General features: G+C 44.7%; 2 protein-coding genes across 5 annotated transcripts in view; one reads left to right on the plus strand and one right to left on the minus strand.

Moving 5' to 3' along the window:
- The window catches only part of LOC134535781 (uncharacterized protein ZK1073.1), a 328,050-nt gene that overhangs the window by 268,181 nt on the left and 40,269 nt on the right, over positions 1 to 19,600 (plus strand). For all 4 annotated transcript variants that reach the window (XM_063375040.1, XM_063375044.1, XM_063375041.1 and 1 more), the window contains exon 5: positions 3,970 to 4,180. In XM_063375040.1, coding sequence (XP_063231110.1) covers positions 3,970 to 4,180 — 211 coding nt within the window. The remainder of the gene's footprint in view (positions 1 to 3,969; positions 4,181 to 19,600) is intronic.
- On the minus strand, positions 9,426 to 16,279 carry LOC134535782 (uncharacterized). The gene is made up of 2 exons (XM_063375045.1): positions 16,167 to 16,279; positions 9,426 to 11,628 (listed from the first exon to the last, which is right to left on the minus strand). Exon 2 carries the CDS (start codon positions 11,072 to 11,074, stop codon positions 10,166 to 10,168), a length of 909 nt encoding a protein of 302 aa, XP_063231115.1. The 5' UTR covers positions 11,075 to 11,628; positions 16,167 to 16,279; the 3' UTR covers positions 9,426 to 10,165.

Genomic DNA, 19,600 nt, shown 5'->3' on the forward strand with positions numbered 1-19,600 from the left:
ATAATCAGATTAAGATAATGCTTCTCATTTTTAACGTCAAGTGTGCCAAATTTCATCAAGGAGGGCTAAGATAATGCTTTAAGTTGGAGTAAACGGTAATGGGGATTTTTTTTTCGTAATCTCATGTTTTCAGTGTACTTCTTTTACTAAGATTGGATGTTGACGATAAAATTTCCCTTTCTTTGTACGTGAACTGTTAAAAATTTCACAAAAGGGAGCCAAGAATTTTGCTAAAGGGGATAGTAAAGTGGAATTGCGGTTAAGGTATTTATAAACTTGATGTAGCCAGGAAAAAGGATAGGTAAACAGTAATTTTATTTTTAGTTTATTTTTATTTTTATTTTATTTTATTTTTATTCTAAAAAGGGGGAAAGGGGGATGGTGTAGTTGTTAAAATTATATATTTAATAAAAAAAATTAATTAAAATAATTTAAACGTCAAGTATACAATATGTTATCAAGTAGTAGTAGTAGTAATACTACTATAATTTAGTGTTGGTAAATGAAGACGGGGGTGGTTTTTTAAAATCTCATATAGACAATTTGATGGGAGTAAACTGTAATTAAATTTAGACAGTTAATTTTCTCTTAACTTTAACGTCAGGTTTGAAAATTTCCATCAAGAAGTATCATAATACTGATTTAGGGGTAGTAAAGAGAACCCATGGTAGTTTTTGGAAATCGGTGACGTTACCCTTTTTTTAAATAATATGTTGAACAATAATTCTCTTCTTATTCCCAATGCCATGTGTGTAAATTTTCATCACGTACCGAATTTTTATTTTCAAGGGTGGAAGTTCTTCAACATTCCCCTTTTTTCTAAATTTGTTTTACAGTAATTTCTTCCTTAATTCAAACACAAAGTTTTATCATTCGGTTTTAGGGGGTAAGAAAGGGGGATGGGTTCTTTTATTTAATGTAGACAGTGACTCGGCTCTTTTCTATAAATTAATGATAGACAGAAATTGTATCCTTATTTTAAATGCAAAGAGAACAAAATTTCATCAAGTAGTGTTGAAGTTATGTTTCAAGGGGTGTGACCGGGTAATGTGGGGGGGGGGGGGGGTTGTGGTTGTTTTTCAAAAGTATATGTACACAGTGACCTTCCTAGAGTTTCTAAGGTCAAGTGTTTAAAGTTTCAACTTAATCGGATAAATGCTTTAGGAACGCATACGGGACAACAAACAAATATTCATTTGTATGTACACGTGTGTGTGTTTGTGTATATATACACACACAAGCTGAAATACCCGACGCTGCCCGGACCTACACATCAGTACACATCAGGTCAAGACTGCAGGATTTATTATAGGCAACATCTCAGGAACCATCCGACTTTTCTCCGATGATAAAGTTTTTTGGTAATCTACTCTGACCATGGCCTTTTTTTTTACCTTTGGCCGTGGCAAGGAATTAATTCAGCATTAAAAAATAAAGACTAAAGAAAATTTAACGAACTAACAACCTGCGAAGAAAAATTAGACTACACACACCAAAGAATCACCTATAGGATTTCACGATATACCATCACATTTTGAGTCCAGACTTGGGAGCCAATCTGTCCTTTATTCACGGAATCTGCCACAAAAACATTTTTGCCAAGCAGTCATGACATCGGCCAGACTTTGATCCTACGGTGTGAGATTATTTGCTGTAATCATAATTGGTGGCATAATCAGACTTCAGGTTTCTTCTTCTGTCCAGCTCTGGATGTGTTCGTTGATACTTGGCCAAAGCTTGTCGGTGTCCAAGATGTGCTGCTTTCTGATGTGCAGTAGGGTTATTTATAAAATACTTTATTTCTGAATTTTTAGAGTTTTATTTGTGTATCGAGCCCTTCTTTTTTTTGTGTGACTTGTGTGTTGTCGGAGCAATCTGCTCGAAGATGTGGTATGACGAAGACAAATACAGGGACGGACTCTGCGACGGAATCACAGGCATTTATACTCTCCCCGTTTTTATGCTTTCTAGCATAACTAACTTTCGGAATGCCTGTGCCCAAAACCTGCCAAACTGAATTTTCTTGCGAAGCATATGTATCAAAATGATAATTTGAAAGACTTGCTGTAAACCTAAGCTGCTTAACAGGTCGACCCTCAGTTTCTGGTTTTACATAAAAATGTACCATTTAAAAAGACTTCAAATCAAACGGGAATATTCGCCCAGCAGCTTCCAACTCACCTAAGCTACGGGAAGTTGATGTTTTTATCATATCGTTGTTAAAATGGCATAGTTATCTCGTTTTCCATCACATGACATAATAGAAAATTCCATCCAGGTCTACAACATTCCTTACGATCCGTCCGCGCACATTATTATGCATTTCTTGATTTCCATAAATAAAAAAAGATAAGACCCGAAATAAGTAAACTCCAACTCTTACAATAGGAATAGCTGTCTGCGGGACATTATGCCTTCAATAATCAAAATTTCCACTAACATTTTAAATAAATACAATTAAAGCATGAAAAACCTATTCATATTTACAAAACATAACCTAACTTAAAATTACTCATATACTTAACTAAAACAAATGTAAACCAAAACAAATGCTAATACAAAACAAATGAATAAACCGGAAAATTTATAACTATTTAAACTTTTTTGTAATAAGAATACTTATATTTATTTAAAATCAGCACCTCAATACTTACACATATTAAAAAAAACCTTATTCAAAATTACTCAAATGATAAACAAAAAAAAAATCCTAAACCAAAACATATGAATAAACCTGAAAACATACATTAAGTTACTTATATTTGGAATAATAAATTTATTATTTCTTTATTTCATACATTCATTGTAACATAAATATATCTTAATTTCTTTCTTCCCCATTGGTTACATTTAAAAGTATTTAAAAGATAAAACATGTTGATAATTTTAAGGTAAAATACGAAGTGCGTGAAAATGTGCGAAATGAGTGAAAATGTTAGTGTACAAAAGTGTGCTGTAATGTGCGGGCTAATGTATAATTAGCTTAGAACTAATGTGCTGCAGTTCCGTGCTAATATGCTGTGGTAATTAATAAACTACAAAGTGGGTGATGACAAATAATATTAAACATGGCGACGAAAATCGGAAAAAAGCTTTCATTTTTCTTACTCTCTACGTAATTCGTTGCATTAGAGAAACGTAATGGCTTCAGGGCTGTCGCTTGGCGAACATAGAGAAATAACTCACATTTATCGTACCTACGTCTGTTACTTTGTATGTCTATGACTATTATATGTAGATATATACACAAAAAATTACCCTATTTAACGCCCTTAAGAGATGAATGATCAAAAATCCTTCCTTAGTGCACATCTACGTTTATAAAGAACTCCTGTGCAAAATTTCATGCTTCTAGACACACTGCGTTGTCTGTTAGTCAGTGTCAAGAACGATAATAAGCAAAAATTAAATATTTAGATTAGCTTCGGAAGTAAAAATCATAAATTTAAAAATATATATATTTTTCCCCTTTTTAATTCACAGGGAGAGATTTCGTTAATTAAGTACAATGGAGTGTTTAGTTCAACCAAATAATTTACTAATAAAAAAAGTTTAAAATTAACAAACAAGAAACAAGAAAGAGTCCAACACACAAACACATGCTAAAGCAGATTATAAATTTAAAACTATAATTTTTAGTTGTATTAATGCTAACATTCATATCATCTAAATTATTATTTCTTTATTATTTCACAAGTATACGTGGATTTTAATAAAACAGTTTTATTACTATTAATGATATCTTTTAACTATAAATTAGATGTATGTGCAAAAGTAATATTTATTAAGAAAATATATTTATATGTTAAATACTATAACCTCAAATTTAACATGGTCTAGTCATGTGATCATTATAAACTTGTAATGTGTTGCATACCAAATTAATGTGTGGAATAAGTAGAAAGCTACCTACTTTCCTAAGAAAACACAAGCAGGTGCTAATGAGTTGCGTGTGGCGTTGGCGCGCAGTTTCCAGTTCCCCACGCTGCAGGCGCTGGGCGAAGAGCTGATCAAGGTGGTGGAGTTCCTGAACGTGAAGTACGTGATCGGGCTGGGCGAGGGGGCCGGCGCCAACGTGCTGGCGCGCTTCGGCCTGGCTCACCCCTCCCACGTGCTCGGCCTCATCCTCATCAACTGCACGGGCAGCGCCGCCTCCGTCATGGAGGGTTTCAGGAACAAGGTACTGCACCCTGCCGCTTGTGTGTTTCCTCTGTATCCTCGGCCTGGCACACCCCTCCCACGTGCTCGGCCTCATCCTCATCAACTGCACGGGCAGCGCCGCCTCCATCATGGAGGGCTTCAGGAACAAGGTACTTCACCCTGCCGCTTGTGTGTTTCCTCTGTATCCTCGGCCTGGCTCACCCCGCCCACGTGCTCGGCCTCATCCTCATCAACTGCACGGGCTGCGCCACCTCGGTCATGGAGGGCTTCAGGAACAAGGTACTGCACCCTGCCGCTTGTGTGTTTCCTCTGTATCCTCGGCCTGGCTCACCCCGCCAACGTGCTCGGCCTCATCCTCATCAACTGCACGGGCAGCGCCGCCTCCGTCATGGAGGACTTCAGGAACAAGGCACTGCACCCTGCCGCTGCAGTGTTTCCTCTGTATCCTCGGCCTGGCACACCCCTCCCACGTGCTCGGCCTCATCCTCATCAACTGCATGGGCATCGCCGCCTCCGTCATGGAGGGCTTCAGGAACAAGGTACTGCACCCTGCCGCTGCAGTGTTTCCTCTGTATCCTCGGCCTGGCACACCCCTCCCACGTGCTCGGCCTCATCCTAATAAACTGCACGGGCAGCGCCGCCTCCGTCATGGAGGGCTTCAGGAACAAGGTACTGCACAAGGCCGCTTCAGTGTTTCCTCTGCATCCTCGGCCTGGCTCACCCCTCCCACGTGCTCGGCCTCATCCTCATCAACTGCACGGGTAGCGCCGCCTCCGTCATGGAGGGCTTCAGGAACAAGGTACTGCACAAGGCCGCTGCAGTATTTCCTCTGTATCCTCGGCCTGGCTCACCCCATCACGTGCTCGGCCTCATCCTCATCAACTGCACAGGCAGTGCCGCCTCCGTCATGGAGGGCTTCAGGAACAAGGTACTGCACAAGGCCGCTTCAATGTTTCCTCTGTATCCTCGGCCTGGCTCACCCCTCCCACGTGCTCGGCCTTATCCTCATCAACTGCACGGGCAGCGCTGCCTCCGTCATGGAGGGCTTCAGGAACAAGGTACTGCACAAGGCCGCTTCAGTGTTTCCTCTGTATCCTCGGCCAGGCTCACCCCTCCCACGTGCTCGGCCTCATCCTCATCAACTGCACGGGCAGCGCCGCCTCGGTCATGGAGGGCTTCAGGAACAAGGTACTGCACCCTGCCGCTTGTGTGTTTCCTCTGTATCCTCAGCCTGGCTCACCCCGCCCACGTGCTCGGCCTCATCCTCATCAACTGCACGGGCAGCGCCACCTCGGTCATGGAGGGCTTCAGGAACCATGTACTGCACCCTGCCGCTTGTGTGTTTCCTCTGTATCCTCGGCCTGGCTCACCCCGCCCACGTGCTCGGCCTCATCCTCATCAACTGCACGGGCAGCGCCGCCTCCGTCATGGAGGGCTTCAGGAACAAGGCACTGCACCCTGCCGCTGCAGTGTTTCCTCTGTATCCTCGGCCTGGCACACCCCTCCCACGTGCTCGGCCTCATCCTCATCAACTGCACGGGCAGCGCCGCCTCCGTCATGGAGGGCTTCAGGAACAAGGTACTGCACCCTGCCGCTTGTGTGTTTCCTCTGTATCCTCAGCCTGGCTCACCCCGCCCACGTGCTCGGCCTCATCCTCATCAACTGCACGGGCAGCGCCGCCTCGGTCATGGAGGGCTTCAAGAACAAGGTACTGCACCCTGCCGCTTGTGTGTTTCCTCTGTATCCTCGGCCTGGCTCACCCCGCCCACGTGCTCGGCCTCATTCTCAACTGCACGGGCAGCGCCGCCTCCGTCATGGAGGGCTTCAGGAACAAGGCACTGCACCCTGCCGCTGCAGTGTTTCCTCTGTATCCTCGGCCTGGCACACCCCTCCCACGTGCTCGGCCTCATCCTCATCAACTGCACGGGCAGCGCCGCCTCCGTCATGGAGGGCTTCAGGAACAAGGTACTGCACCCTGCCGCTTGTGTGTTTCCTCTGTATCCTCGGCCTTGCTCACCACGCCCACGTGCTCGGCCTCATCCTCATCAACTGCACGGGCAGCGCCGCCTCGGTCATGGAGGGCTTCAGGAACAAGGTACTGCACCCTGCCGCTTGTGTGTTTCCTCTGTATCCTCGGCCTGGCTCACCCCGCCAAAGTGCTCGGCCTCATCCACATCAACTGCACGGGCAGCGCCGCCTCCGTCATGGAGGGCTTCAGGAACAAGGCACTGCACCCTGCCTCTGCAGTGTTTCCTCTGTATCCTCGGCCTGGCACACCCCTCCCACGTGCTCGGCCTCATCCTCATCAACTGCACGGGCAGCGCCGCCTCCGTCATGGAGGGCTTCAGGAACAAGGTACTGCACCCTGCCGCTGCAGTGTTTCCTCTGTATCCTCGGCCTGGCACACCCCTCCCACGTGCTCGGCCTCATCCTCATCAACTGCACGGGCAGCGCCGCCTCCATCATGGAGGGCTTAAGGAACAAGGTACTGCACAAGGCCGCTTCAATGTTTCCTCTGCATCCTCGGCCTGGCTCACCCCTCCCACGTGCTCGGCCTCATCCTCATCAACTGCACGGGCAGCACCGCCTCCGTCATGGAGGGCTTCAGGAACAAGGTACTGCACAAGGCCGCTGCAGTATTTCCTCTGTATCCTGGGCCTGGCTCACCCCATCACGTGCTCGGCCTCATCCTCATCAACTGCACAGGCAGTGCCGCCTCCGTCATGGAGGGCTTCAGGAACAAGGTACTGCACAAGGCCGCTGCAGTTTTTCCTCTGTATCCTCGGCCTGGCTCACCCCTCCCACGTGCTCGGCCTCATCCTCATCAACTGCACGGGCAGCGCTGCCTCCGTCATGGAGGGCTTCAGGAACAAGGTACTGCACAAGGCCGCTTCAGTGTTTCCTCTGTATCCTCGGCCTGGCTCATCCTCCCACGTGCTCGGCCTCATCCTCATCAGCTGCATGGGCAGCGCCGCCTCCGTCATGGAGGGCTTCAGGAACAAGGTACTGCACAAGGCCGCTTCAGTGTTTCCTCTGTATCCTCGGCCTGGCACACCCCTCCCACGTGTTCGGCCTCATCCTCATCAACTGCACGGGCAGCGCCGCCTCCGTCATGGAGGGCTTCAGGAACAAGGTACTGCACAAGGCCGCTTCAGTATTTCCTCTGTATCCTCGGCCTGGCTCACCCCTCCCACGTGCTCGGCCTCATCCTCATCAACTGCACAGGCAGTGCCACCTCCGTCATGGAGGGCTTCAGGAACAAGGTACTGCACAAGGCCTCTGCAGTGTTTTCTCTGTATCCTCGGCCTGGCTCACCCCTTCCACGTGCTCGGCCTCATCCTCATCAACTGCACGGGCAGCGCTGCCTCCGTCATGGAGGGCTTCAGGAACAAGGTACTGCACAATGCCGCTTCAGTGTTTCCTCTGTATCCACGGCCTGGCTAACCCTTCCCACGTGCTCGGCCTCATCCTCATCAACTGCACGGGCAGCGCCGCCTCCGTCATGGAGGGCTTTAGGAACAAGGTACTGCACAAGGCCGCTGCAGTATTTCCTCTGTATCCTCGGCCTGGCTCACCCCTCCCACGTGCTCGGCCTCATCCTCATCAACTGCACAGGCAGTGCCGCCTCCGTCATGGAGGGCTTCAGGAACAAGGTACTGCACAAGGCCGCTGCAGTATTTCCTCTGTATCCTCGGCCTGGCTCAACCTCTCACGTGCTCGGTTTCATCCTCATCAACTGCACGGGCAGTGCTGCCTCCGTCATGGAGGGCTTCAGAAACAAGTTACTGCACCCTGCTGCTTGTGTGTTTCCTCTGTATCCTCGGCCTGGCTCACCCCTCCCACATGCTCAGCCTCATCCTCATCAACTGCACGGGCAGCGCCGCCTCCATCATGGAGGGCTTTAGGAACAAGGTACTGCACAAGGCCTCTGCAGTGTTTCCTCTGTATCCTTGGCCTGGCTCACCCCTCCCACGTGCTCGGCCTCATCCTCATCAACTGCACAGGTAGCGCCACCTCTGTCATGGAGGGATTCAGGAACAAGGTACTGCACAAGGTAGCTGCAGTGTTTCCCTTGTATCCTTGGCCTTGCTCACCCCTCCCACGTTGCCAGCCTCATCCACATCAACTGCACGGGCAGCGCCGCCTCCATCATGGAGGGCTTCAGGAACAAGGTACTGCACCCTGCCGCTTGTGTGTTTCCTCTGTATCCTCGGCCTGGCTCACCCCGCCCACGTGCTCGGCCTCATCCTCATCAACTGCACGGGCAGCGCCGCCTCGGTCATGGAGGGCTTCAGGAACAAGGTACTGCACCCTGCCGCTTGTGTGTTTCCTCTGTATCCTCGGCCTGGCTCACCCCGCCCACGTGCCGGGCCTCATCCTCATCAACTGCACGGGCAGCGCCGCCTCCGTCATTGAGGGCTTCAGGAACAAGGCACTGAACACTGCCGTTGCAGTGTTTCCTCTGTATCCTCGGCCTGGCACACCCCTCCCACGTGCTCGGCCTCATCCTCATCAACTGCACGGGCAGCGCCGCCTCCATCATGGAGGGCTTCAGGAACAAGGTACTTCACCCTGCCGCTTGTGTGTTTCCTCTGTATCCTCGGCCTGGCTCACCCCGCCCACGTGCTCGGCCTTATCCTCATCAACTGCACGGGCAGCGTCGCCTCGGTCATGGAGGGCTTCAGGAACAAGGTACTGCACCCTGCCGCTTGTGTGTTTCCTCTGTATCCTCGGCCTGGCTCACTCCGCCCACGTGCTCGGCCTCATCCTAATCAACTGCACGGGCAGCGCCGCCTCTGTTATGGAGGGCTTTAGGAACAAGGCACTGCACCCTGATGCTGCAGTGTTTCCTCTGTATCCTCGGCCTGGCACACCCCTCCCACGTGCTCGGCCTCATCCTCATCAACTGCACGGGCAGCGCCGCCTCCGTCATGGAGGGATTCAGGAACAAGGTACTGCACCCTGCCGCTGCAGTGTTTCCTCTGTATCCTCGGCCTGGCACACCCCTCCCACGTGCTTAGCCTCATGTTCATCAACTGCACGGGCAGCGCCGCCTCCGTCATGGAGGGCTTCAGGAACAAGGCACTGCACCCTGCAGCTTGTGTGTTTCCTCTGTATCCTCGGCCTGGCTCACCCCGCCCACGTGCTCGGCCTCATCCTCATCAACTGCACGGGCAGCGCCGCCTCCGTCATGGTGGGCTTCAGGAACAAGGCACTGCACCCTGCCGCTGCAGTATTTCCTCTGTATCCTTGTCGTGACCGAGCGGCTGGTTCCTTATAGGTGAGGCTATGTGGGGCAGCGGAGCGATTAAAAGCAATAACTTAATACTGCAGACAGGACAACTCTTATTATTATTCTTCATTCTTGTCTCGTTACAAGTATTAAACTCTACAAAGCTGTTACATCCACTTCTTGATACATAGAAATTACAAGTACAAACTTAAGATTCTACAAGTCTGTTCCTTCTGACAAAGCTCTCAGTCCCCATCCTAGGACCTCCTCCTCGGGAGTCTCCCGACACACTCTCCGTCTGTCCGCTTCCTTCTCCCGGGGCAGAGCGCACTCTCTCCCCACCCTTTCTCGTGATTCGTCGTTTTCATTTACACACTCGTTTCATGTTCAGTCCAAGGATTCAGTCATTGTTTAACCTTGTGATGCGTAGTTTCCTCTGCAGGAAACAGTCTGTTTGAACCACCACACATAGCTAACATTTGGTTAGCCAACTGACGTAGAAGGCTTGTAAACCTTCGACAGGCATACTCATCGTTCGATACACAAGACATGAAACACTCTATTGAAACATTACTCATTATTCACCTTATGCTTATAATACAATTTAATACCAAAATTATAGTTATAGTATATTTATATTTCTAATACTAACCCAAAATAACTAAAATAACTAGGTGCTTACGACACCTCCCTTGCGGGGGAAAAAGAAACAATTAAAGAAAATACAATTGTTTCTTTACACCTCTCTTAGTTTGAAATGGGACTTAGCCATCAACGACTAGTCTGAGTTCTCCGTAAACTGTTTCCTCTCAATTCGATCCTTTCCTCTAGCTGTCTTTCGTTAACGGAATGGACCAGCTCATTGCTTTCCCTAGGTCTGTATGTGTTTACAATTGTTGGTTTAAAACATATGGTTTTACAATTACAGCAATCACCGTCCTTACACCTCTTGTAGCAATTACCGACAATAGTTTTACAACATCCACATTTTATACAACAATATATACATAAAATACAACTTAATGATATGATAATGATATAGGACATTACAGATACTCGTGAAATCACGTTTGTGTGTTTTATTTTCCATTCCTCTTCATTTATCATATGTTCTACTTCCTCTATTTTGTGACCGGCAATCTTCAAATCGTCTAACCGAGTTATTGTAGGTTTCAAATGTAACTTTGTTTTTAATTTCTCAAGTGTTACTTTATAGTTTGTTTCATCACAACAATCTATGTCAAGATTTATTTTGGGAATAACATCTTTTGTGCTAGTGTTAGTAGTTAACTCCAGTTGGGAGGATATAAAGATGTTGGTACCGTAACCTTTACATGCACTTATAAACTTAAGTTTGCCAGTGTCTTCCACTGTTGCGTCAAAAGGTCCAGTTTGATCGCAAACTATAGTAATTTTTTCTTTATCTGGCGCAATATATAACCATTCATTGTGCTCTAGCTGAATCCAAAGGGTCTGCTTTAGCTCTACTATTTTCTTAACACAATTGCTAGGTATAGGACCTGTAGTATACAATAATTTGGCTGCACAATCTTCCCGTGCATAAGTATTGATCAATGGAAAGGTTTGTCTACACACTCTAAGAGTTTTAGTTATTACTTTACACTTATTCAATTCATACTTGCTTATTTTTGCGTAGTACTGTTTTGAGTGTTCCATCATAATATAATCCGTTTCCGGATCTATGAAAACATATTTGTTCCTTACTCAGCTTAACAAAGTCTAATTGTTCGCTCTCAAGTTTCGTAATTTTATTATTATAAAATTCTGCATCTTCTTCGTCTAGCGTACCAAAAATCACTTTACTCAATTGCCCTATTAGGTTAAATGGAAATAAACTTCTTTTTACTCTAGGACTAACATGGTCTTTGGTTATACCTCCTATAATTTCTATGGTGCGCGCAATGGCGTCTAACCTGTTTGATAATTTTGTTATAGTATTAGAACATAGAGTTTTACCCTTATACACCGGAATTTCCTTATTACATAATTCATTTACAACACTTACATATCGTCTTAACGTATTATAATTATTTTCAGGCTGACTTAAATTTAAATAGGAGATTAATCTCCATTCAGTATTATACAATCGTCCATTGCTGTTATGTTCGTAGTACAGTCCCGAAGTTTCTTCAATTTTAGTGATTTGAATGTCTAGTCTTGATGACACTCCACTCACATGTTCAGGGTTCAGCAACAGGGTAAAAATGAGTTGACTGTAACATACCAATTAAAAGTACGGCTTTAACCTATTTGCATGTACCTTTACAAGCTTCTTACGTTTGGTAAGGATGGTTATATTTACTCCTTCTACTTTTACAACATTAAAGGGGACAACATTAAAGGGGCCTACATATTGGCTGGACAGTTTCTTGGACCTACCTCTTCTGACAGTCTCGTCATACAGAAGGACTTGATCACCAATATGAAAAATGTGCTGGTTCACATGTTGATCATAATTCCTTTTATTTATTTCTTTAGAGATGATTAAATGTTTTTTTTGCTAATTTGAAAGTCTCTTGCAATTTTGTTTTTAAGGTTTTGACATAATCCTCATAATTATAATTCTTTTCTATAAAGTCCTTCTGTAGGATGCCAGGAATATTAGGTAATGTACCAAATAATAATTCATGGGGTGTAAATCCCGTGGACCTATGAGGCGTAGTGTTATGGACAAAAGTGGCATAATTTATCCATTCGTCCCAATCGAGTTGGTTGGTGGCGATGAAGTGTCTTAAAAATTCAGTGAGGGAACGGTGCCATCTCTCTAGACTCCCATTAGATTGAGGGTGATAGGCAGTTGTTTTGATTTTGGCAATTTTTAACAATTTACACACCTTCTTAAACAGATCACTTGTAAAATTGCTTCCTTGATCTGAGATTATCACTTGTGGTATACCAAATCTTAGTATTATTTCGTTCACAAAAGCTCGCGCCACCGATTCGGCTGTTTGGTCGAAAAGGGGTATGGCTACCGTATACTTGGATAATAGATCTTGAAACGTTAGTAAATATTTATGATTATTGGCAGTCTCAACTAGTGGTCCCACAATGTCGAGAGCACATTTTTCCCATACTACATTAGGCGTGTCCGTAATTTCAAGCGGCATTTTTATGTAAGGTCGCGTTAATTTATTCCTTTGGCAAGAGTCGCACCTTCTAATATAGGTTTCTATGTCTGTTTTCATCCCGTTCCACTTATAATATTGTTTTATTCGGTCGTATGTTCGGGCGATCCCTTGATGGCCTCCTATCGGTGTGTTGTGAAATTCCTTAATAATTTCCCGTTTCCTTTCCGTGGATAATTCACCCTCTCGCTTCTCAGTGTTATCCTCTACAGAGTGAGATTCGTCTGTTGTCAATTCCTCCATTTCTTTTACTTCGCAAAGCCTACTCAGCGCATCGGCATGCATGATAGTTTTACCGGCTCTGTGTTTAATCTCATATGAATATTCTTCCAATTTTAACCGCCATCTTAACAACCTGGAACTAGGGTCTTTTACGTTAAAAACATATTGTAGAGGTTTATGGTCGGTTATCACCATGAAATGGCGACCTAATAGATAGGGCCTGAAATATTTTACAGCCCACACTATCGCTAACATTTCGCGCTCAGTCGTCGAGTAATTGACCTCCGCCTTATTCAACGTACGGCTGGCATAGGCGACGGGCTTGTCCTTACCTACTTCTCCTTGGGACAAAATGGCTCCTATAGCTAGTTTGCTAGCGTCTGTCGTCACGATAAACGGTTTATTAAAATCCGGACACTGTAAAATTGGTTCTGAGGTCAGGATTTCTTTTAGGGTGTTAAATGCAGTTTCCTGTTCGTCTCCCCAGATAAAGGGAACGTCACTTTTTACAAGGTTGTAGAGGGGTTTTGCAATTTTGCTGAAGTTCGGTATAAATCTTCGGTAATACGAGGCTAATCCGCAAAACATTTTGATGTCTTTAGCGTTCTTTGGTCTAGGGTATCCCTGTACTTTGATTACTTTCTCCGGATCTGGTTTCACGCCATCGTCGCTAATCATGTGTCCTAAAAATGTTACCTCCGTGCGTAAAAACTCGCATTTATCAGGTTGTAGCTTAAGGTTATGCTCTCTCATTCTAGTGAAAACCTCTCTTAACCGGTCGTTATGTATCTCTACTGATTGGCCATGTACTATGATATCATCTAAGTAAACAAGACATTTAATTCCATTTAGTCCTGACAAAACAGTGTTCATTAATCTCGTAAAGGTCGCAGGAGCTCCCTTTAACCCAAACATCATTCTGCACATCTCATAGTGACCCGTCGGGGTACTAAATGCGGTTTTGGGTTGATCTTCCTGTTTCATCCTTACCTGCAAATAACCACTAGCCAAATCTAGGGTCGAGAAATATTTTGCTTGTCCTAATTGATCTAATATTTCTGTAATATTCGGCATCTGATACACCGAGTCCACTGACACAAGATTCAGTTTTCTAAAATCTACAACGACCCTCCATTTCTGTTGATTGGAAGCGTCTCGTTTTTTTGGAATCACTAATATAGGCGCGTTCCAAGGGCTCAGACTGGGTTTGATAATACCCTGTTCTAACATCTGTGTCTCTTGTTTTTTAATTTCCTCCTTGTGAATTTCCGGAATACGATATGGTTTTACATTAATGGGCCTCGTCTCAGCACCTGTAGGGATACTATGTTCAATGGTCGGCGTACATGTGAGTGTATCACCGGGCAAGTGAAAAATGTCTACAAACTCTTTGCATAATTTTAGCAATTGCTTTTTCTCTGTGTCGTGTAGATGTTCTACCCTTAACATCGATGCCAATTTCTCTTTCCTTTCCCTATCGGAATTTTGAATACTCAACAATTTCGCTGTAGAGGGTATTTCCTCTAATTCAACGACGGGCATATCTACTTCTACTTCGTGTTCGTTAGTATTTAATATAGAACATAAACATTTGCCATTTATCACTTCCGTCAATCCATCTCCTAGATAAACTCCCTTTTCTATTTCTCGTTTTTCTACTAGTCCTAATCCTTCGTTGCTAGCATTTAATTGCACTATTTTTTCGCACCTGGCTGGTACATGAATTCTCATATTTTTGACAGCATGATCTTCTTCACAAAATGGGATTTGCTCTTTGTTGATTATCAGTCTATTATATTCGAAATCAACAACAGATTTAGTAAAACTTAGAAAATCTTTGCCCAAAATACATGCATGAGGACAGGATTCTATAATGTGGCATTTATATCTTACTGTGGAAGATGGTAAACAAAAGTTTAAATTAACAGTCCCTTTTGTAGGCATTACATCGGTGGCTAAACCGCGAATCTTAGTTTTCTCCTTTTTATCACTGGTCGATAGGATACTCTTATTTAGAACATTCTCTCTGATTAGTGTTATGTCGGACCCTGTGTCTATAAGGCAGTCTACTGCTTCACGTATTTCGTCTAGCTTTAAAGAAACTACACTACTCTTGGTACAGATAGCATCGTCGTTACTTTGTTCATACTCTATTCTAGATTTTCTATTGCAGCTGTCTGTGTTTGGCTCCTTAGGGTGCATACACCGCTGCTCGTAATGCCCCCTTTTTAGTTTCCCGCGTTTTCCCCATGTTTCCATAATCGCGATTCAGTATAGGAAGGTCTATCCTCTCGCCCTCCTTTGTTAATATATCCTAATTCCTTGTGATTTCTTTGGTCATACCTGTACTGATTTGGGTAATCATTTCCTTTTGCAAAATTGGTATTGTTGTATTTTCCGTATTTGTTAAAGCAGTTTCGGGCATAATGTCCCGGTTTACCGCACTCAAAGCATGTGGAGTTTCCCCTGTTTCTCTCCTCTTTGTAGGGCTGAAAAGTCTTTCTGTCATCTCTTTGTTTACGTCGACAATTCGCGTCTGTGTGTCCTGTAGTGTTACAATTTTTACAAAATAGCTCTCCTACGTGTACATATTTTTTCCATCCTTTATTTTTATCGGGTTTTCGTAAGAAACATTTTTCTAGTGTGTGTCCGCCTTTTCCGCAATTCGAGCAACTGGGCCTTCTTGTTACCGTATCTCCTACTTTTAACATTGGGGGTCTAATTCTCTCCTTAAGAGACAAAAGATTCGACTCCTCCTCTAGTGCCGATTCTACAGCTAACCCTAGAGTCTCAATTTGAGCGCCCTTGCTCCGAATAACTGTTTGAATTCTTTCATCAGATAACCCTTGTACGAAGCAGGCTCTAGCCAAATGTTGTATTAAGGCCATTGCCCCGTTTTCTTGCGGGCGGGTGCATACCTTTAAGGCCGCCTCTTTAAGTTCAGTTACCATTGTATCGACTCGGCTACCCCAGTTTACAACAGGCTCATGTGATCCCTGTCGAGCATTAAATAACCGACAAGCGTAGAAATCTAAAGTTCTGCGAACCGCATAATTCTCTTCTAAAATTTCTTTTACCTCTTCCCAAGTATCAGTGTTTTCGCGGACTAAAATTTTGGCTTTCGCGTCCCCAACTATTTTTGATTTTACGAACTTTAACAGCACTCTATGACGTTCTGGGTTCACTAGTTCAAAAGCCGTGTCAACATTATCGCAAAATTCTTTGAGTTTGTTTTTTGTACCATCAAATGGTTGATTTATCAACTTTAACGCCTCTGTTACAGAAATAAAAACTTCCCCAGTTTCACTTTCCTCGTTACTGTCAGCCATAATTGTGGAGTAAACGTAACCCTCCTATTTATACCAAACTGTAGGTATCATGCTTAACGTATTAGCCGTACTGACCTTATTATAATAAATTTCGTGAGGGTACCCATGGCCCTCAGCTCTTCACACGTAGCTCCGGTTGGTCGTCTCTCGCGCTGCCGTCTGCAGCTGTCCTCTCTTCCCTACTGCGGGGCTATCATCGGCTGGCGGCGTCGGCTGTTCCTATCTGCTATGTCAACATCCTCTTGGACTCTTGGAGTATGACGAGTGGGGCTCTACGTCGTCTTCGTTGTTGATGTTGTTTGGATACCTTGTTGTCTTTTCCTCGCTGATTATCAGTAGTCCAGTCGCTGCCTCGCGGAAGTTGATATCTTCTTCAAACAATCTGACTCGCCGTCGCTCCTGGGATGCTGTGCTCTGATACCAGTGACGGACGATTTTCCTTTCTCTCTTATTCTCTCGTAGATTTGTATTCGACTGTCCTTACGCAGTATTCACTCACAGCAACCCCACATCTCACACCATAATGTCGTGACCGAGCGGCTGGTTCCTTATAGGTGAGGCTATGTGGGGCAGCGGAGCGATTAAAAGCAATAACTTAATACTGCAGACAGGACAACTCTTATTATTATTCTTCATTCTTGTCTCGTTACAAGTATTAAACTCTACAAAGCTGTTACATCCACTTCTTGATACATAGAAATTACAAGTACAAACTTAAGATTCTACAAGTCTGTTCCTTCTGACAAAGCTCTCAGTCCCCATCCTAGGACCTCCTCCTCGGGAGTCTCCCGACACACTCTCCGTCTGTCCGCTTCCTTCTCCCGGGGCAGAGCGCACTCTCTCCCCACCCTTTCTCGTGATTCGTCGTTTTCATTTACACACTCGTTTCATGTTCAGTCCAAGGATTCAGTCATTGTTTAACCTTGTGATGCGTAGTTTCCTCTGCAGGAAACAGTCTGTTTGAACCACCACACATAGCTAACATTTGGTTAGCCAACTGACGTAGAAGGCTTGTAAACCTTCGACAGGCATACTCATCGTTCGATACACAAGACATGAAACACTCTATTGAAACATTACTCATTATTCACCTTATGCTTATAATACAATTTAATACCAAAATTATAGTTATAGTATATTTATATTTCTAATACTAACCCAAAATAACTAAAATAACTAGGTGCTTACGACATCCTCGGCCTGGCTCAACTTCCCACGTGCTCGGTTTCATCCTCATCAACTGCACGGGCAGCGCTGCCTCCGTCATGGAGGGCTTCAGAAACAAGGTACTGCACCCTGCTGCTTGTGTGTTTCCTCTGTATCCTCGGCCTGGCACACCCCTCCCACGTGCTCGGCCTCATCCTCATCAACTGCACGGGCAGCGCCGCCTCCGTCATGGAGGGATTCAGGAACAAGGTACTGCACCCTGCCGCTGCAGTGTTTCCTCTGTATCCTCGGCCTGGCACACCCCTCCCACGTGCTCAGCCTCATGTTCATCAACTGCACGGGCAGCGCCGCCTCCATCATGGAGGGATTCAGGAACAAGGTACTGCACAAGGCCGCTGCAGTGTTTCCTCTGTATCCTCGGCCTGGCTCCCCCTCCCACGTGCTCGGCCTCATCCTCATCAAGTGCACAGGCAGCGCCGCCTCCGTCATGAAGGGCTTCAGGAACAAGGTACTGCACAAGGCCGCTGCAGTTTTTCCTCTGTATCCTTGGCCTGGCTCACCCCTCCCACGTGCTCGGCCTCATCCTCATCAACTGCACGGTCAGAGCCGCCTCCGTCATGGAGGGCTTCAGGAACAAAGTACTGCATGAGACCGCTGCAGTTTTTCCTCTGTATCCTCGGCCTGGCTCACCCCTCCCACGTCCTCGGCCTAATCCTCATCAACTGCACGGGCAGCGCCGCCTCCGTCATGGAGGGCTTCAGGAACAAGGTACTGCACAAGGCCGTTGCAGTTTTTCCTCTGTATCCTCGGCCTGGCTCACCCCTCCCACGTGCTCGGCCTCATCCTCATCAACTGCACGGGCAGCGCCGCCTCCGTCATGGAGGGCTTCAGGAACAAGGTACTGCACAAGGCCGCTGCAGTTTTTCCTCTGTATCCTCGGCCTGGCTCACCCCTCCCACGTGCTCGGCCTAATCCTTATCAACTGCACGGGCAGTGCCGCCTCCGTCATGAAGGGCTTCAGGAACAAGGTACTGCACAAGGCCGCTTCAGTGTTTCCTCTGTATCCTCGGCCTAGCTCACCGCTCCCACGTGCTCGGCCTCATCCTCATCAACTGCACGGGCAGCGCTGCCTCCGTCATAGAGGGCTTCAGGTACAAGGTACTGCACCCTGCCGCTTCAGTGTTTCTTGTGATTCCTCGGCCTAATGCAAAGAATTTTTTTTTTTTAAATTTACTTTTAATTTATTTTTTGTTCATATTTGTTTAAATATATTTTAAGTATTTATAAGTGGTCGCAGCATTAATTTTTTTATCCAAATTGAATAAAAAAAGTTTATATATGTGAAAACATCTTAGCTCTCTCTATATGATATTTTTCAGGAGTAATTTTGCGAAAACACACAGGGAGTCCCGATATGTGATACAAAGATTTTTGTTTTGCGTGTAGAATTGTCATTTGATGTTTTGTTGTGTTATTACATATTTTCTTACATGGAGATTTTAAAATAATCGAAAAAATTATTTTATTAAATAACTGTTCTTCATTTTGATGTAAGTTTGTTCTAGTTTTATGTAAAGTTTATTATTTCTAGTACTGCACAGATCCACATTTAAAGTTATTGTATACAAAATCTTCTTAGAACTTAATATATTTCTTTATTTTGTGTGTACTAAGACGTAAAGAAAGGAAATGAGATTATTTTTTAATTAGTTATTTTAGTAATATACTTGTTTTTAGGTCTCTCTGTTGATTTAAAATACTTTTATATTATCAGTTCTTAAAACTAATATGGTTTATTTTGTCATGTTACTTTTATTAATAATATTGTGGCTGAGACCCTTGGACTCCTTCAAATCTGCAAAATGTCACTCAAAATAAAAATAATAAAATAACATCATTTGATTTCAAAAAACATTGTCGGAGGGGGAGGGGGGGAGGTTAGCAGTAGAGCTGGTACAGGGACGTCTAACCTCCTTAGGACAGGGAGTGTGGGGTGTGTTGACTGAAAAAAAAAAGTATTATTCATTCCACATCGTTTCAGGTTTATTTCCGGTAAACTATGGCCAACACATAAATAAGTAAAGTCAAACTACTCTTTTCACAATAAATAAGTAAATAAACAATAAATTATCCTGTTCTTAGTATGAGTATTAACTTTTAGAATGAAATGATTAATATTTACAAACACCTCGACCCATTCTCCAGCTAAATTAACGAAAGGAATTGAACATTTCTGGATACCAAATTGCCTGCCCTCCTGGAAAGAAATAAAAAGTTAAGCCATCCTAACACGATTAAAATTACACCCACATGCTTTATTTTACTCGAGCAGAAGCCCTAGC

The sequence above is a fragment of the Bacillus rossius genome, chromosome 10, assembly GCF_032445375.1.
Source record: "Bacillus rossius redtenbacheri isolate Brsri chromosome 10, Brsri_v3, whole genome shotgun sequence".
NCBI lineage: Eukaryota > Metazoa > Arthropoda > Insecta > Phasmatodea > Bacillidae > Bacillus > Bacillus rossius.